The sequence below is a fragment of the Bombina bombina genome, chromosome 6, assembly GCF_027579735.1.
Source record: "Bombina bombina isolate aBomBom1 chromosome 6, aBomBom1.pri, whole genome shotgun sequence".
NCBI lineage: Eukaryota > Metazoa > Chordata > Amphibia > Anura > Bombinatoridae > Bombina > Bombina bombina.
The window spans coordinates 714,343,145-714,363,228 of NC_069504.1; the positions used below are offsets into that span (position 1 = coordinate 714,343,145).

At 40.2% G+C, this 20,084-nt stretch overlaps 1 protein-coding gene across 1 annotated transcript in view; it reads left to right on the forward strand.

Annotated features, from left to right (window-relative positions):
• LOC128663525 (potassium channel subfamily T member 2-like) overlaps window positions 1-20,084 on the forward strand; it is a 772,127-nt gene that overhangs the window by 724,850 nt on the left and 27,193 nt on the right. Inside the window, exon 28 of the mRNA XM_053717898.1 lies at window positions 15,590-15,674. Within this exon, the coding sequence (XP_053573873.1) occupies window positions 15,590-15,674 (85 nt within the window). The remainder of the gene's footprint in view (window positions 1-15,589; window positions 15,675-20,084) is intronic.

Below are 20,084 nucleotides of genomic sequence, written 5' to 3' on the forward strand. Positions count from 1 at the left end.
ATAAACCCGTGATTTCAAATTACCCTGAATTTGTGGCCTCTTTTCGAAGGGTATTTGATGTTCCGGCTCGCTCCTCCTCTGCTGCTAAACAACTCATGTCCATTCAGCAAGGTACAAGATCTGTTGCTCAGTATGCTATTGAGTTCCGTACGCTTGCCGCAGAGGTAGGTTGGAACAATGAAGCCCTTGTTGCCGCCTTCTTTCATGGGCTCTCTAATGCGATTAAAGACGAAGTTGCTGCCAGAGATTTACCAGAGGATCTCGAAGCATTGGTGTCTTTTTTCATCCTAATTGACATCAGACTCAGAGAGAGGCCCTCTTTCAAGGAGCGCTTGTTCCGTTGTCTCCTACGTGTTCGTTCCCACCCATGCCTCCCTCTCCTCCCATGCCTCCTGGTCCCGAGACACCAGGTACTGCTGAGCTGATGCAGCTGGGATTCACGCGTCTCTCCGTGGCGGAGAGGGCCTTTAGGAGGAGGGAGGGGCTCTGCCTCTATTGTGGGTTACAGGGCCACCTTTTGAAGCCTTGTCCTACACGGCCGGAAACGCTCAACCTAAGGTCCTGTCAGGGGCAGACTTTGGGTGGTTTATTCTCATCCCTGGAACCGCTTAAGGAGAAACCTTTGGTCACGGTTGTCCTTTCCTGGGTGGACTCCTCCATAGTCACCCAGGCTCTTGTTGACTCCGGTGCTGCGGGCTATTTCATTGACAGTGCTTTTGTATCAAAGCACTCCATTCCTGTTTAGCCTCGGTCCGTTCCGCTTGCTATTGAGGCCATTGATGGCAGGCCCCTTCAGCCCGCACTCGTTACTCACCAACTGCTCTGTTGTCCATGGCTGTTGGGGCTCCCATTTTGAAACCCTCCAGTTCCAGGTGATAAACTCTCCACATTTTCTGGTTGTTCTGGGTTATCCCCGGCTCCAAAAGCACAATCCCAGTCTCAGGTCCGAAATATTGTCGTGGTCCCCGCAATTTATTTCCACTTGTCTTCGGAAACCAGTTAAAGTCTTGTGCACTTCTTCGGTTTCTCAATTGCCAGAGGAGTACCGAGAGTTTCTAGATGTGTTTGAAAAGGTGCGTGCTGGTACGTTGCTCTCACCGGTCTTATGATTGTGCCATATACCTGCAACCCGGAGCCATTCCTCCTCGAGGCTGGGTGTACCCTCTGTCTGTTGCAGAGAATTGTAATATGGAGGAGTATGTTGACGATGCTTTGTGACGGGGGATCATCCGCAAATCCTGCTCTCCTGCAGGGGCTGGCTTCTTCTTTGTGAAGAAAAAGGGTGGCGAGTTAAGACCATGTATTGATTATAGGGGTCTTAATCGTCTTACCATTAAGAATGCTTACCCTATTCCGCTTATTACGGCACTCTTTGACCACCTCAAGGGAGCTACGGTCTTTACTAAACTTGATTTGAGAGGAGCGTACAAATTCATTAGGATTAAGGAGGGCCAAGAATGGAAAACAGCATTTAACACCAGGAGCGGGCATTATGAGTATCTTGTAATGCCCTTTGGCCTATGTAATGCTCCTGCTGTTTTTCAGGAATTTATTAATGATGTCCTACGAGATATGTTGCAACAGTGTGTTGTGGTGTACTTAGACGACATCCTCACACACTCACCCACACTTGAGGCTCATCGTTCTGATGTTACATGGGTTCTTCAGAGACTTCGTGAGAACGGCCTGTTTTGTAAACTCGAGAAATGTGAGTTCCATCAGACCCAAGTAACCTTCCTAGTTTATGTTATCTCCGTTGCGGGGTTCTCCATGGATCCTGACATGTTATCTGCAGTTCTGCATTGGCCTCGCCCAGTTGGTCTTCGGTCTATTCAACTTTTTTGGGGGTTCGCCAATTACTATAGAAAGTTATTAAAAACTTTTCTTCCTTGGTCAAACCTATCACAGTCATGACCCGTAAAGAGAATGATCCACTCCATTGGTCACCTACTGCCATTAAGGCTTTGATAGTCTTAAGACTGCCTTTTGCTGCCGCTCCAGTTCTGGCTCATCCTAACCCTGTCCTGCCTTTCGTTCTTGAGGTCGATGCATCTGAGACTGGAGTAGGTGCCCTCTTGTCTCAAAGTCCTACGCCTGACAGTTCCTTGCATCTGTGTGGTTTCTTCTCTAAGAAATTGTCTCAGCGGAGTGCAATTATGAAGATTGGCGACAGGGAATTACTGGCCATAATTTAGGCACTTAAGGAATGGAGGCATCTTCTCAGAGGGTACTAGAATGCCAGTGCTCATTCTTACTGACCATAAGAATTTAACCTTATCTATCTGAAGCAAAACGTTTGTTGCCCCGACAGGCCAGATGGCGCTATTTTTGTCTCGGTTTAATTATGTGGTCTCCTACCTGCCTGGTAGTAAGAATGTTAGGACTGATGCCCTCTCTCGACAATTTTTGCCTCTGTCCAGGGAGGAGTCTGTACCTACTCCTGTTATACCTCCTAACCATATTTTGACTACCAATACGTACTAATTTGACTTCTCCCTTGGGGGAGGAGATCCTGGCTGCACAAACCAATGCACCTCCTGAGAAACCTAGTTGGTAAGTGTTTTTGTTCCTGAGAATCTTCAAACTAAACTTTTGCACACTTACCACTATCCTAAAGCTGCAGTCACCCAGGCAAGAACCAAATGATTATGTCTGTCACTCGACAATTCTGGTGGACAGTTCTTCGTTCTGATATTGCTGCGTATGTTGCCTCCTGCTCAGTTTGTGCACAGAATAAGACTCCTCTGACGTCTTTCTGTGGGTCTTCTTCAACCTATTGCAAATGGTGAGCATCCTTGGACACATCTTTCCATGGACTTCATTGTCGAGCTCCCCTGTTTCCAATGGCAATACTGTTAGCCTTATGGTGGTTGACCGGTTTTTTCTAAAATGTCACATTGCATTCCCTTGATGAAGCTGCCTACTGACTCAGGAGCTTGCTTCAATTTTGCCCGGGTGAGGTCTTCCGTTTACATGGGTTACCCAAGGAGATAGTGTCGGACCGGGGTAGCCAGTTTGTCTCCAGATTTTGGCGTTTCCTTTTGTGCTCAAATGGGGATCCAGCCTTTCCTTCTGCTCTGCATATCACCCTCAATCCAATGGGGCTGCGGAACGGTCTAATCAAGCTCTGGAACAGTTCCTCCGTTGCTATGTCTCAAATCACCACAATAATGGTCTGAACTGTTACCTTGGAGCAGAGTTTGCTCATAATAGTGCTATTAATGCTTCTTCCAAGATATCCCCGTTCATAGGCGAATTATGGGTTTCAACCATCCTTGTTGCCCAATTCATTCATGTCTCAGGGTATTCCGGCTTTGGAGAGCATCTCTGGCAACTCCATTCACGTGGGTGCAGATTCAGGATTGCCTTCATCGTTCTATGCAGCCATTGCACCATTGGTTTGTAATCGGTTTACCACTGTGTTGCCTCGTCCCCATCCTATCTTTGTTGACAACCTTGAGAGAGTATGAGGTCAGCAGCATTATTGACTCTCGTATGTCCAGAGGGCCGTGTACAGTATTTGGTTCACTGGAGAGGCTATGGTCCAGAGGAGCGTTCTTGGGTTCCCTCTCTGATGTTCATGCTCCCACCACCCTCCGTGCCTCCATGCCCATTTCCCCCAATAAGCTTTTGTCCTCCCATGGGGGAGGGGTCGTTGAGGGGAGGGTACTTGTCAGGGATTTTTCCCTGTTGTGTTTGCCATGTGCTGCTGGCAGCCATTTTACTCACCTCTCTTCCTGACTATGGTGCATTGTGGGGGATGCTGCTCAATTCCTGCACTTCCTTTTATGGCCAGGACTGTGTGCATCATCCATGTGAGACAGGATGCAGTCTCAGAATTGTGATGTCATCACTCATTATTTAAAGGGCCTCTGTTCAGTATGCTTTGGCTTTGCGTTGTCTCAGACCTGTTTGTGAGAGTTCCTGTGTATTACCTGGCTGCCTGACGTCCTTCCTGGTTCCTGATCCCTGGCTTGTTCCTGACTCTGCCTGTTTTCCTTGTTCCTGATTCCGGCTCTTCTGACTATTCGCTTTGGCTCCTGACTCGGCTCGTCTGACTACAGCTCTGGTTTTGATTTCTGGCTTGTTACTTTGACTTGTGGACTTTTTATTATTTTTTGCTATTAATAAAGGTGTTGATTATTTTTGCACTTCTTGTCTCAGTCTGATTCCTGGCACCCTGACACTGTCTTTTCATATGGCGGCAAGGAGAGGAGGGGGGGGGAGTTTCTCCTCATATTGTTTCTCCCAGCCCAAACCTTAACAAACAATGTTAAACTGGGAGATTCTAAGTAAGTTTTAAAAAAGTTTTATACTGGATTTTTAGATAATTATCTGTGCATATTCTTCTTTATAGTAGTTGTCTAATTACATGCAGTTATAAAAAAATTGGTGTATACTGCTTCTTTAAGCAGAAAGGTTATTCAGATTTATTATATTAATTTAAGGGGCACTGTTTGAAAAAGCATATATAGAGGTCTGTCAAAGGTGTGCATTAAATAGAGGTGTGCTTGAATAGAGGTTGTGCTTAAATTGAGGTGTGATTGAATAGAGGTGTGGCTTAAATAAAGTTGTGCTTTAAATGAGGTGTGCTTTACATAGAGGTGTGCTTTAAATAGAGGTGTGCTTTACATAGAGGTGTGCCCTTTAAATAGAGGGTGTGCTTTACATAGAGGTGTGCTTTAAATAGAGGTGCTGCTTTACATAAGAGTGCGCTTTAAATAGAGGTGTGCTTTAAATAGAGGTGTACTTTACATAGAGGTGTGCTTTAAATAGAGGTGTGCTTTACATAGAGGCATGCTTAAAATAGAAGTGTGCTTAAAATAGAGGGTGTGCTTTACTTAGAGGTGTGGCTTTACATAGAGGCCTGCTTAAAATAGAGGTGTGCTTAAAATAGAAGGGGTGTGCTTTAAATAGAGGTGTGCTTACATAGAGGTGTGGCTAACATAGAGGTGTGCTAACATAGAGGTGTTGAAGAGGGTGTGCAACACCTGGAGGATCTTTTCTTAAGCATTTTAGAACTTCATATTCATTTTGAGTGTATAGAAAGTGATTTTTTGTTAAATACAAGCGTGTATCATGATTTTTCAATTTTACACATTCCCGTGACTCAAAAATATAAAGTAAAAAATGGGACCTCTAAGAAATTTCATAGGACCACTTGCTCATTGGCACAACTTTTTCAACCCCCTGTATATATAATATCTCAATCATTTATATAGAAGGGCACTCAACAGGCATATTTATATGATAATCCACATGAATTTTATTTATAATACATCCAGTTCATACTGTAATTGTCGATGTTTTCGGCCCTAATTGGGCCTTCTTCTAACAGATATGTTACGTATAAGACATAAATTGAGCCATTCAAGTTGGCATCGCTGCGTACTCCCAGATAAGTTTGATCAGACTTATCTGGGAGTACGGCAGCGATGCCAACTTGAATGGTTGAATTTATGTCTTATACGTGACACATCTGTCTTGAAGAAGGCCCAAAATTATGGGTCGAAACGTCGACAATTACAGTATGAACTGAAATGTATTATAAATAAAACTTCATGTGGAATATCATATAAATATGCCTGTGAGTGCCCTTCTATATAAATGATTGACATATGCACGGAATTGAGGACAGCACCCGGGCACTGACTACACCCTTAAGGTTGGAGTGCTGGGCTACCAGCTACCATATATATATATATAATATATTATTATATATATACAGTATAATATATATACAGTTATATATATTATATTAATTAATATATATATATTATAATATATATACAAGACTATTCTTGGTTACGCACCTTATCATGAGCAACATTGCTGAATAACTTTTTGCACAAGTTCCAGTTTCTTCTCCTTTGGATGTTATGGAGTCTTGCATATAGCGATTGGGTTTCGCTGTTTGTTTCTCTGAGGACTTGCCCCTTGCCCGCTTACCACAGCAGCCAGGAGGACTTCATTCCAGTACGTGACACATCATGGAGCGCTAATCGAGCGCCGAACGCTTCGACGTCAGAGCACTTCGACCACCACAAGGAAATAGAGAGCAAGCGGTCTGTGGACATTTCTGCCGACGCAACTGGGGGTTTGCAGCCTTTTGGTACGTGCGGGTGGATGTTGACTACATCGACTGACTTTACCCCACTGCCTGGTCCAGTGGATGGAACACTTCATAAGATGTGTTTTTGGCTTTCAGTGACTAAGCGGGGACAGCTAAGTTTCCATTTCCAATACACTATTGGTGACTGCTGAATTGATTTTACAGTTTGGAGCCGAAGTCGACTACGATGCTTGACTTAAAAGTGACTGACGAACTTTCTTTAATTATTTATGTATACCATCAATCAGCCACTTACTTCAGAAGTTTATTTTTGCACATGTAGCATATTTATATCTGATAGTTACTATACTCTGCTTCCCACTTAGCTATATTTCTATCATTACTGTTGGTAATTATTGCTTTAACTACCTATTCCTTTTTGTATTTTGTGAAGATTTAATTAATTCCTAGGTAGATGCTTGTTATTGGGCAAAACTTGTGTCTAACTTTTATATATATATATCATTGAGCAATCTCCAACAATGGCCACTAGTACAATACCCACAGGGGTTATAGATGAAGGCAGAAGAAAACGAATTATGGAGACAGCTCTTAAAGGTGATACCCTAGTTAGTGATCTCGTTAAGGAGGATGACTCACTAGTAGCTTTTCTAATTTGGAACAATTGAAGTTCAAGGAAACAAATTTATGGTGGGACATAGAGTTTTTGGAATTGTACATTTCTGAAAACAAAGTCCCTAGGGGTCTGCGCATGAAAAAGAAATTCCCTATTTCGCTCTCAGCACCTTGAAATTCATGGAGGAATGGAATGAAAGTTTGACCAATTGCTCCTTAATACTAATGAAACAGTTGCTGAGACACAAAAAGGAGGAAGAGAACTGATTCTAAGTAGATATCAATAAGATCATTACTGATTTACACCCTTTTGAAACAACACAAAAGTATATTGATTATAACAAACAACTGAATGAAACTATTGAAAATTTAGATACCACCTTGTCCAATCGTAAAGTACAGAAATACCATAGGGATTTGAAAGATTACGAATTGGACCATAGTCTATTCATGGCAGCAACATAGACCCCCGTAGACAAAACAAGTCATATAATTCCAAAAATAAAAACAAATCCAAAGGTAATAATAAAAATAAAATTGAAGACTCTAATTAAACAACCTATCCCAGACTTAGCACACCCAAAACGAACGAAAGCTTCGTTTAAGTACCCCAGCAGGGTCAGAAAAACAGCAAAGAAATAGCAGTAATCAATCTCTCTGAATATGAATTATCTAATGTGGAAATTGATCTTCTTAATAAAGGTTTATCATATGCACCTGCACATTATTTTGAATTAGTGTTAACAAATTTGTTCGTATAGTTAGTTTTAAAGAAACACTTTATTACACCACAGGACACACAACACTCTGATGGGACTTCCATTTCTATTCCAGTCAGTAGGTTTGAAACTATACTGATCTAATTGATCTCACTAACCTGATTTTCGTTTACAAACAAGACACTATTAGACACATGGATACGCTTAAGGACACTTGCACTTCTTTTCACTTTAAAGGTACTTCACATTTTTATCCAGTCCATTCTAGACACCCAATTGTTAGATTTATATCAGAGAGTTGTTGAAAAAGAATTGACTGACCTCTGTAGGTCAATAGAACATAACAAATTTTCAAAAATAACAAATGACAACATTACTAGAAAACAAAGACAAGCATTAATTAAATTACAGAAGAATGAAAAATAATGATTACCCAGGCTGACAAGGGATGAGCAGTGGTAGTGTTAAATTAAAAAGACTTTATATTCAGAAATAAATGCACAATTAAGTGACAATGGTTTATATACTAAATTGACATTTAATCCAACCCAGTCTTTTAAAAATAAACTCTCCCATCTATTGGATCATGCTGTTGAAAATAATTTTATGGACAAGGACCTGGCTGATTATCTTTTTGTTGATGAACCCAGCACCCCATACTTTTGCATAGTCCCAGAAAATACATAAACGGATGGACAAACCTCCGGATCGGCCCATAGTGGCTAGTAATGGTCACTTTGCGAGAGGTTGGGGTGTTGCTTGGATCATGTGTTACAACCTACTATGTTTGGCCCTACCGGGTTATATTAGGGACAGTGCCCATCTAATTTTACAACTTAGAGATCTAACCTGGCATGATACTTATACTTGGGCGACCATAGATGTGGCGGCTCTTTACTCCAATATACCCCACTCTTTGGGACTACAGGCAATTGATGTAATGTTCCATAGACATTCTAATTATGGAGATGATTTTATCTCTTTCATAATTCAAGTAACAGCATTTTTGTTGCAACACAAATTATTTATGTTTCAAGGTGACTATTATCTGCAGAGAAAGCGGTACGGCCATGGGGGCTAAATTTGCCCCTGCCTATGCGAACATCTATATGGGCTGGCTTAAATTTAACCGCATCTTTGCAGATAATTTTCCATACACTGACAATGTGATTCTATATGGGCGTTTCATTGACGATATTATCGTCATTTGGGACAAACAGAATGGTTATATGGTTGATTCTTTTGTAGAATTTATGAATGATAATAGATACAACTTGTCTTTCACTGCTGAGTCGAGCCCTACCAGCATTCATTTTTTGGATTTACTGATTGAAACTAGACAAGATAGAATTATCACTTCTACCTTTCGCAAACCATTGGCACGTAATTACAATCTTGCGAGCTGATTCTTGCCATATCCCCCATCTCAAGAGAGGTATACCAAAAGCACAATTTCTGCAATTACGCAGAAATTGTTCTGAAATTACCCAATACTATGTGCAAGCCCAGAGCTGACCTCTAGATTAGTTGAGAGGGGATATCATAAAGGCATCTCTTAAAAAACTAGAGAAACAGATAGCCTTAATTGATAGAAAGGAGTTGTTTATACCACATAAGAATAGGTTCAAATTGCCTACTACTGGTCAAAAAGACTCTTTGGAACAAAAACATATTATTCATTACTGAATACAGTAGACAATATCGAGATATATGTAATATTGTAAAGAAAAATTTAACTATAATAGAAGTACTAACTAATGGGGTAAAATGTGTAGCTAGAAAAGCCCCTACAATTGCGGATATAACTAGAAAAAAACCTAGTTGGAAAACCAATTACAGACACACACTAACATCAATTGGCTTAGTCCTAGAATTGGGTTAAGTGTGGCCATGTTCCATGTAAGGCCTGCACCTGTATTCTAGTCACTGATACGTTCTCTTCGAGTGTCACAAAACAAGTATTTCATATTAGGGATAGAATTGATTGTAATTCAAAATTTGTTATCTATCTGGTTAATTGTCTTCACTGTTCTAAACAATATGTAGGGATCATGACACCCCCCTTTAAGGATAGGGTACTTGAACATTAAAGATCCCTTGAGGATAAAGAACCCAAAACGCCTGTAGCAAAACATTTTAAGACTTCATGGTTTTGGATCAAAGTACTTTTCCTGTGTTGGCATTGATATTATCAAAAAGCATCAAGTGGGGGCGATAGAGAAAAGAGTCTTCGTAGAAAAGAGATTTTTTGGATAGTCAAGCTACATACTAGAATTCCAGAGGGCATGAATAAAAGAATGGATGTAAGACCTATTTATTGAATAAGTTCATTCATTGCCCATTTCCTTTTGGATTACAAATATGCGGGTTTATTTGTTAGATCTAACTTTGAATCTTTTCTTTGATTAAAATTGTTCCCAGTTAAATATTCTTTCATAGAACATTGAATTATGTTTTTTATTATTTTTTCTCCTTTTAATAACATATATTTTCATACAGTTTTTGTTTTTTGATTTATCATTTTTTTAGTATCTTCTTTGCAATAATGCATATAGAAAATTTATTTTTTGATATAGGATTTTTAATATTTTGCATTTTTTCTATTATTGTTTATTTTGTAAATGAATTATAACAATTATTGGGACACCTAAAGTACTTACTGTTTTATCTATGTATTTACCTTAGGGTTTATTTAAACCCTTAGTTCTTGGAGGTCCCAAAAGCATTAGATTATGTGTTTTTTGTATATGTACTGCTTTTTGTGTTTATATTCTTTTGTAAATATTCTTCAGTTTTTAAGATGTTCTCTATACTAAATTTGATTATTCAAAAGAAGATATGAACGGCATACTTAAGTAATGTATCAATTTGAGTATATATATATATACAAATGGATTTGTGTGAGATACTATGCCCCTATGCACACCACTGACATGCTCAGGTGATTTGACATGTTGAATTAACAGATTATGATTTGCATCTGTTTTCTACTACCTGATTGGTTGATGGTCTGCATATAGGCATTGACTTTTCTCTGAGATCTTTACCTCTGTTGAAGCGCATGTGCACATGCACGAAACGCGTTCAGGTGTATTCTTGGTTACGCACCTTATCATGAGCAACATTGCTGAATAAACTTTTTGCACAAGTTTTTCTGAGTCCGGAGTTCCTTTGGATGTTATGGAGTCTTATATATATATATATATATATAATATATATATATATAAAACATGGAAGGGAACTGCACTCCAAGACCGGATCAGGTACACATCCTGTGACTCAGTAACATCAAGCCCATGGGTGCTAAAATAGCACTCCAAAAAAAGCTGTGATGTCACCCAGAGGCCACAGGCAGTTAACCCCAGTCCGGAATGGGTGCAAGAAAACAAGGGAGATTACAAATAAAAAGTAATACAACACATAGAAACACTCAGCACTCACCAGCTAGCTCACAGCTAAGATAAAATCACAACTGGAAAGGTTAGTCACCGCATCTGGCCAAATGGGAAAGCTCAGGCACCACGTCCAAGGTCCTTTCCACCGCCTGAGTCCCTAACACAGGCACACCATCATGCGAGCTCACAAAGCCAAACAAACTGAGAACAAAGAAGGGGTGCACAGGTGGCTTGTAATCACCCATAGAAAATACAAAACATGGAAGGGAACTGCACTCCAAGACCGGATCAGGTACACATCCTGTGACTCAGTAACATCCAGCCCTGGGTGCTAAATAGCACTCCAAAAAGCTGTGATGTCACCAGAGCCACAGGCAGTTAACCCCAGTCCGAATGGGTGGCAAGAAACAAGGGAGATTACAAATAAAAAGTAATACAACACATAGAAACACCCAGCACTCACCAGCTAGCTCACAGCTAAGATAAAATCACAACTGGAAAGGTTAGTCACCGCATCTGGCCAAATGGGAAAGCTCAGGCACCACGGTCAAGGTCCTTTCCACCGCCTGAGTCCCTAACAAGGCACACCATCATGCGAGCTCACAAAAGCCAAACAAACTGAGAACAAAGAAGGGGTGCACAGGTGGCTGTAATCACCCATAGAAAATACAAAACATGGAAGGGAACTGCACTCCAAGACCGGATCAGGTACACATCCTGTGACTCAGTAACATCCAGCCCTGGGTGCTAAATAGCACTCCAAAAAAGCTGTGATGTCACCAGAGCCACAGGCAGTTAACCCCAGTCCGGAATGGGTGCAAGAAACAAGGGAGATTACAAATAAAAAGTAATACAACACATAGAAACACCCAGCACTCACCAGCTAGCTCACAGCTAAGATATAAATCACAACTGGAAAGGTTAGTCACCGCATCTGGCCAAATGGGAAAGCTCAGGCACCACGTCAAGGTCCTTTCCACCGCCTGAGTCCCTAACACAGGCACACCATCATGCGAGCTCACTAAGCCAAACAAACTGAGAACAAAGAAGGGGTGCACAGGTGGCTGTAATCACCCGTAGAAAATACAAAACATGGAAGGGGAACTGCACTCCAAGACCGGATCAGGTACACATCCTGTTACTCAGTAACATCCAGCCCTGGGTGCTAAATAGCACTCCAAAAAAGCTGTGATGTCACCAGAGCCACAGGCAGTTAACCCCAGTCCGGAATGGGTGCAAGAAACAAGGGAGATTACAAATAAAAAGTAATACAACACATAGAAACACCCAGCACTCACCAGCTAGCTCACAGCTAAGATAAATCACAACTGGAAAGGTTAGTCACCGCAATCTGGCCAAATGGGAAAGCTCAGGCACCACGTCAAGGTCCTTTCCACGCCTGAGTACCTACACAGGCACACCATCATGCGAGCTCACAAAGCCAAACAAACTGAGAACAAAGAAGGGGGTGCACAGGTGGCTGTAATCACCCATATGAAAATACAAAACATGGAAGGGAACTGCACATCCAAGACCGGATCAGGTACACATCCTGTGACTCAGTAACATCCAGCCCTGGGTGCTAAATAGCACTCCAAAAAAGCTGTGATGTCACCAGAGCCACAGGCAGTTAACCCCAGTCCGGAATGGGTGCAAGAAACAAGGGAGATTACAAATAAAAAGTAATACAACACATAGAAACACCCCAGCACTCACCAGCTAGCTCACAGCTAAGATAAAATCACAACTGGAAAGGTTAGTCACCGCATCTGGGCCAATGGGAAAGTTCAGGCACCACGTCAAGGTCCTTTCCACCGCCTGAGTCCCCTAACACAGGCACACATCATGCGAGCTCACAAAGCCAAACAAACTGAGAACAAAGAAGGGGTGCCACAGGTGGCTGTAATCACCCATAGAAAATACAAAACAATGGAAGGAACTGCACTCCAGACCGGTCAGGTACACATCCTGTGACTCAGTAACATCCAGCCCTGGGTGCTAAATAGCACTCCAAAAAAAGCTGTGATGTCACCAGAGCACAGGCTGATTGAAACTAGACAGATAGAATTATCACTTCTACCTTTCGCAAACCATTGGCACGTAATACAATCTTGCGAGCTGATTCTTGCCATATCCCCCATACTCAAGAGAGGGTATACCAAAAGCACAATTCTGCGATTACGCAAGAAATTGTTCTGAATTACCCAATACTATGTGCAAGCCCAAGAGCTGACTCTAGATTAGTGAGAGGGGATATCATAAAGCATCTCTTAAAAAACTAGAGAAACAGATAGCCTTAATTGATAGAAAGGAGTTGTTTATACCACATAAGAATAGGTTCAAATTGCCTACTACTGGTCAAAAAGACTCTTTGGAACAAAACATATTATTCATTACTGAATACAGTAGACAATACGAGATATATGTAATATTGTAAAGAAAAATTTAACTAATATAGAAGTACTAACTAATGGGGGTAAAATGTGTATCTAGAAAAGCCCCTACAATTGCGGATATAACTAGAAAAAACCTAGTTGGAAAAACCATTACTGACACCACTAACATCAATTGGCTTAGTTCTAGAATTGGGTTTAAGTGTGGCCATGTTCCATGTAAGGCCTGCACTGTATTCTAGTCACTGATACGTTCTCTTCGAGTGTCACAAAACAAGTATTTCATATTAGGATAGAATTGATTGTAATTCAAAATTTGTTATCTATCTGGTTAATTGCCTTCACTGTTCTAAACAATATGTAGGGATCATGACACCCCCTTTAAGGATAGGGTACTTGAACATTTAATGATCCCCTTGAGGATAAAGAACCCAAAACGCCTGTAGCAAAACATTTTAGACTTCATGGTTTTGGATCAAAGTACTTTTCCTGTGTTGGCATTGATATTATCAAAAAGCATCCAAGTGGGGGCGATAGAGAAAAGAGTCTTCGTAGAAAAAGAGATTTTTTTGGATAGTCAAGCTACATACTAGAATTCCAGAGGGCATGAATAAAAGAATGGATGTAGACCTATTTATTGAATAAGTTCATTCATTGCCATTTCCTTTTGGATTACAAATATGGGGTTTATTTGTTAGATCTAACTTTGAATCTTTTCTTTGATTAAATTGTTCCCAGTTAAATATTCTTTCATAGAACATTGAATTATGTTTTTTATTATTTTTTCTCCTTTTAATAGCATATATTTTCATACAGTTTTTGTTTTTGATTTATCATTTTTTAGTATCTTCTTTGGCAATAATGCATATAGAAAATTTCTTTTTGATATAGGATTTTTAATTATTTTGCATTTTTTCTATTATTGTTTATTTTGTAAATGAATTATAAACAAATATTGGGACACCTAAAGTACTTACTGTTTTATCTATGTATTTACCTTAGGTTTATTTAAACCCTTAGTTCTTGGAGGGTCCCAAAAAGCATTAAATATGTGTTTTTTGTATATGTACTGCTTTTTGTGTTTATATTCTTTTGTAAATATTCTTCAGTTTTTAAGATGTTCTCTATAATAAATTTGATTATTCAAAAGAAAGATATGAACGCATACTTAAGTAATGTATCAATTTGAGTATAATACCTATATACAAATGGACTTGTGTGAGATACTATGCCCCTATGTCACACCACTGACATGCTCAGGTTGGATTGACATGTTTGAATTAACAGATTATGATTATGCATCTGTTATTTCCTACTACCTGATTTGGTTGATTGGTCTGCATATAGGCATTGCTTTTCTCTGAGATCTTTACCATCTGTTGAAGCGCATGGTGCACATGCGCGAAACGCGGTCAGGTGTATTCTTGGTTACGCACCTTATCATGAGCAACATTGCTGAATAAACTTTTTGCACAAGTTTTCTGAGTCTGGAGTTCCTTTGGATGTTATGGAGTCTTTTATAAATATATATTATATAATATATATAATATATATATATATATAACATAATATATATATTATATATATATAATATATATAGATACAGTAAATATATATAATATATATATATATATACAGGACTAATACATCTTTAGCAAGTGTATATGTTATGTGTCTCAATGTTAAAGGCCATTTGCTTGCCATTTTTTTCTAACACCTGAGGTCTCAATATCTTTGAGCCCATATTACTTTTGTGTGCAAAATTCTTTTAAAATAATATTTATTAGACAGTGTTAATATGAGTGTAACTGTAATTTATGTATTTTTTAATTGCTTTGTGCAACTTTTTTGCTTCAGAAATAGTTATGTTGTTGTGTTTGAATCTAGTGACTAATTTGTGCTTAACCAATAAGTAAAGTAAGTTCTGAATGTTGTTCGGTAACCATCGATAATAAATGAATATTCAGTGTGGAACATGTAAAGCAGTAAATTACTTTGTTCTGTGCATTAACATTTGTGTTCAAAAAGCTATGGTTACCGTCAAGTAGACCGCTATGTGTTGCACCTCTTGCTCTCTCCGGCCCAGGTGCTGTTGGAAACCACAAAGTATGTATAAAGTAAGTGGGGTGTTACTCATTAGCGCTAACCTGACACGCATTAAATTCAATTGCGCTTGAGCAAACGCATTTACCTTTCAACTTGTAATACGCACGCAAATTAACACGCCTGCAATATTTCAATATCTCTCACTGCGTGAACGTTAGCGCACCACTTGTAATCTAGCCCTATATCAGTAGTAGGTTTGCCAGGTATTATTACTCTATACAGTTTTTTATTAAAGTAAGAATATTCTAAGTTTTACCAGTTTGTGTTTGTCTTCTTCTTTCTCTGCAGTGGACATTATGGACACAGACAACACTTTATCTTATATCCTTATTAACCCCCCTCCAGATACGAAATTGGAGCTTAATGATGTGATGTAAGTCTTCCTTGATAGTCATTTTGTATCTTTTTTGTGGCCTATCATTGTCTTTTGAGATCTCTGTGTGTTAGTTTTTACAGCATTTGTTATTTTCATGATAATTTATGACCTGTCATATTCCATATACCTTTAAAGGACCTAAACACAATAGAATTGCATCATCAATAAATGCATAATACATAGACAATGCAAAAGCACTTAGTTTGAATTTAAAATAAGTATAGATTTTTTTCTGACAAATGTAAAAGTTAGTTATATTTTCCTTTCTAATGCATCATGTGATTGCCATCAGCCAATCACAAAGTGCATATACGTATTTCATGTGAATCTTGCACATGCTCAGTCAGAGCTGGTTCCTCAGAAAGTGTGCATATGAAATGACTGTGCACATTTAGATAATGGAAGTGAATTAGAAAGTTGGGAGGGAGTTGAGAGAAAGAAGGGAGGGAGGAAAAGAAGGGAGTTAGTTGAGGGAAGGAGTGAGTTTAGGGAGGGAGTGAGTTGAGGGAGGAAGGGAGGGAGGGAGAAAGGGAAAGGAGAGAGAAGAGGAAGGGAGGGAAAGAAGAATACACTTTGAAACAATCACTGCCCTTCACATGCAACAACTTACAGTAATTACCATCATTCAAGTAATGAAACTTTTTAAGTGTCCGTTTACTATTCACTATTAGTGATGTTGCGAATAGTTCACCGGTGAATAGTTCCCGGCGAACATAGCATGTTCGCGTTCGCCGCTGCAGGCGAACATATGCGATGTTCGATCCGCCCCCTATTTGTCATCATTGAGTAAACTTTGACCCTGTATCTCACAGTCTGCAGACACATTCCAGCCAATCAGCAGCAGACCCTCCCTCCCTGACCCTCCCAGCTCCTGAACAGCAGCCATTTTAGATTAATTCGAAGCTGCATTGTTAGTGAGAGGAGGGGACAGTGTAGCTGCTGGTGATTTAATAGGGAAATTGATAGCTAGGCTAGTGTATTCAGTGTCCACTACAGTCCTGAAGGACTCATCTGATCTCTGCTGTAAGCACAGCACCCCAAAAAGCCCTTTTAGGGCTAGAACATAATTTTTTTTCCCCTGCTGTAATCTAATTGCAGTTGCCTGCTTGCCAAGCCACTTGCCCGGTGCCACCACTCATATCTGGTGTAACAGTAGTGTAAATTTAAAAAAAAAACTATTTTGACTGTGAAACATCAGTCTGCTAGTGTAATCTAATTGCAGTCGCCTGCCTGCCAGCGTGTGTGCCAGGCCCACTTGCCCAGTGCCACACCACTCATATCTGGTGTAACAGTAGTGTAAATTAAAAAAAAAAAAAAAACTTTTTTTACTGTGAAACATCAGTCTGCTAGTGTAATCTAATTGCAGTGGCCTTGTGTGCCAGGCCCACTTGCCCAGTGCCACACCACTCATATCTGGTGTAACAGTAGTGTAAATTTAAAAAAAAAAACTTTTTTGACTGTGAAACATCAGTCTGCTACTGTAATCTAATTGCAGTTGCCTGCCTGCCAGCGTGTGTGCCAGGCCCACTTGCCCAGTGCCACACCACTCATATATGGTTTAACAGTAACAGTAGTGTAAATTTAAAAAAAAAAAAAAAAAATGTTTCTGTGAAACATCAGTCTGCTAGTGTAATCTAATTGCAGTTGCCTGCCTGCCAGTGTGTGTGCCAGGCCCACTTGCCCAGTGCCACCACTCATATCTGGTGTAACAGTAGTGTAAATGTAAAAAAAAAAACTTTTTTGACTGTGAAACATCAGTCTGCTAGTGTAATCTAATTTAGTTGCATGCCTGCCAGCGTGTGTGCCAGGCCCACTTGCCCAGTGCCACACCACTCATATCTGGTGTGTAACAGTAGTGTAAATTTTAAAAAAAAAACTTTTTTGACTGTGAAACATCAGTCTGCTAATGTAATCTAATTGCAGTTTCCTGCCTGCCAGCGTGTGTGCCAGGCCAACTTGCCCAGTGCCACACCACTCATATCTGGTGTAACAGTAGTGTAAACTAAAAAAAAATACTTTTTTGACTGTGAAACATCAGTCTGCTAGTGTAATCTAATTGCAGTTGCCTGCCTGCCAGCGTGTGTGCCAGGCCCACTTGCCAAGTTAGTGGCACCACTCATATTTTGTAGTGTAAATATTTAAAAAAAAAAATTTGACTGTGAAACATCAGTCTGGTAGTGTAATCTAATTGCAGTTGCCTGACTGCCAGCGTGTGTGCCAGGCTCACAGCGTATACTTTGCCCACTTGCACAGTGCCCCCACTCATATCTTGTGTAACAGAAGTGTAAATTTAAAAAAAGAAACTTTTTTGACTGTGAAACATCAGTCTGCTAGTGTAATCTAATTGCAGTTGCCTGCCTGCCAGCGTGTGTGCCAGGCTCACAGCGTATACTGTGCCCACTTGCACAGTGCCACCACTCATATCTGGTGTAACAGTAGTGTAAATTTAAAAAAAAAACTTTTTGACTTTGAAACATCAGTCTGCTTGTGTAATCTAATTGCAGTTGCCTGCCTGCCAGCGTATGTGCCAGGCCCACTTGTTCAGTGCCACCACTCATATCTGGTGTAACAGTAGTGTAAATAAAAAAAAAAACACTTTTTCAACTGTAAAACATCAGTCTGCTAGTGTAATCTAATTGCAGTTGCCTGCCTGCCAGCGTGTGTGCCAGGCTCACAGCGTATACTGTGCCCACTTGCCCAGTGCCCCACTCATATCTGGTGTAACAGTAGTGTAAATTAAAAAAAAAAAAAACTTTTTTGACTGTGAAACATCAGTCTGCTTGTGTAATCTAATTGCAGTTGCCTGCCAGCCAGCATGTGTGCCAGGCTCACAGTGTATACTGTGTCCACTTGCCCAGTGCCACCACTCATATCTGGTGTAACAGCAGTGTAAATTTAAAAACAAAAACTTTTTGGACTGTGAAACCTCAGTCTGGCTTTTTTGTGTCAGGCTCACAGTGTATACTGTGCCCACTCTTGCCCAGTGCCACCACCTCATATCTTGTTTAATAGTAGTGTAACTGTACATTTAAAAAAATAAAAACTTTTTGGACTGTGAAACATCAGTCTGCTTTTTTGTTTCAGGCTCACAGCTTAAATCTGGGCCCACTTGCCCAGTGCCACCACTCATATCTTGTTTAATAGTTGTGTAAGTGTACATTTAAAAACAAAAAAAACTTTTTGGACTGTGAAACATCAGTCTGCTTTTTTGTTTCAGGCTCACAGCTTATACTGGGCCCACTTGCCCAGTGCCACCACTGATATCTTGTTTAATAGTTGTGTAAGTGTACATTAAAAAAAAAAAAAAACTTTTTGGACTGTGAAACATCAGTCTGCTTTTTTGTTTCAGGCTCACAGCTTATACTGGGCCCACTCGCCCAGTGCCACCACTCATATCTTGTTTAATAGTAGTGTAAGTGTACATTTAAAAAAAATAAAAACTTTTTTGGACTGTGAAACATCAGTCTCCTTTTTTTGTGTCAGGCTCACAGCGTATACTGGTCCCACTTGCCCAGTGCCACCATTCATATCTTGTTTAATAGTAGTTTAAGTGTACAATTAAAAACAAAAAAAAACTTTTTGGACTGTGAAACATCAGTCTGCTTTTTTGTGTCAGGCTCACAGCTTATACTGGTCCCACTGCCCAGTGCCACCACTCATATCTTGTTTAATAGTAGTTTAAAGTGTACATTTAAAACAAAAAACTTTTTGGACTGTGAAACATCAGTCTGCTTTTTTTTTTGTGTCAGGCTCATAGCTTATACTGGGCCCACTTGCCCACCCAGTGGCACCACTCATATCTTGTTTAATAGTAGTGTAAGTGTACATTTAAAAAAAAAATGACAGGCAGAGGGCAGGCCACCCCGCAGGTGCCGTCGTGGTCTTGGTGCTGTGATTCCCTTTGGCACTAGAATAATGCCCAGTGTTCAGATGCCACTTCACATGAACTCGAAAAGTTCTGAGGAAATAGTTGATTTTATGACACAGGACACCCAATCTTCTATAGCTTCCGCTCCGAACCTTGACGCACCATCCTTTTCCAGCTTATCTTCAGGCACCTCTCAAGTTACCACTCGCCCGCCTGCCGCCACCACCAACACTAGCACCACAGCTGCTTCGCTTTGATCTGTCAGAGGAGTTTTTTACACATCAGTTGGAAGAAATGAGTGATGCGCAACCATCATTGACAGAGGATGTAGATAACAGTGATATGACTCAGTCAGGCAGCATTACAGACATGAGCGTACGGTGTGGATGATGATGTTGTACCCGCTGCTGCTTCCTTTGTTGATTTGTCAGATACAAGTGAAGCGGTTGATGATGACGATGCATCCGTGGATGTCACGTGGGTGCCCGCTAGAAGAGAAGAAGAACAGGGGGAAAGTTCAGATGTGGAGACAGAGAGGA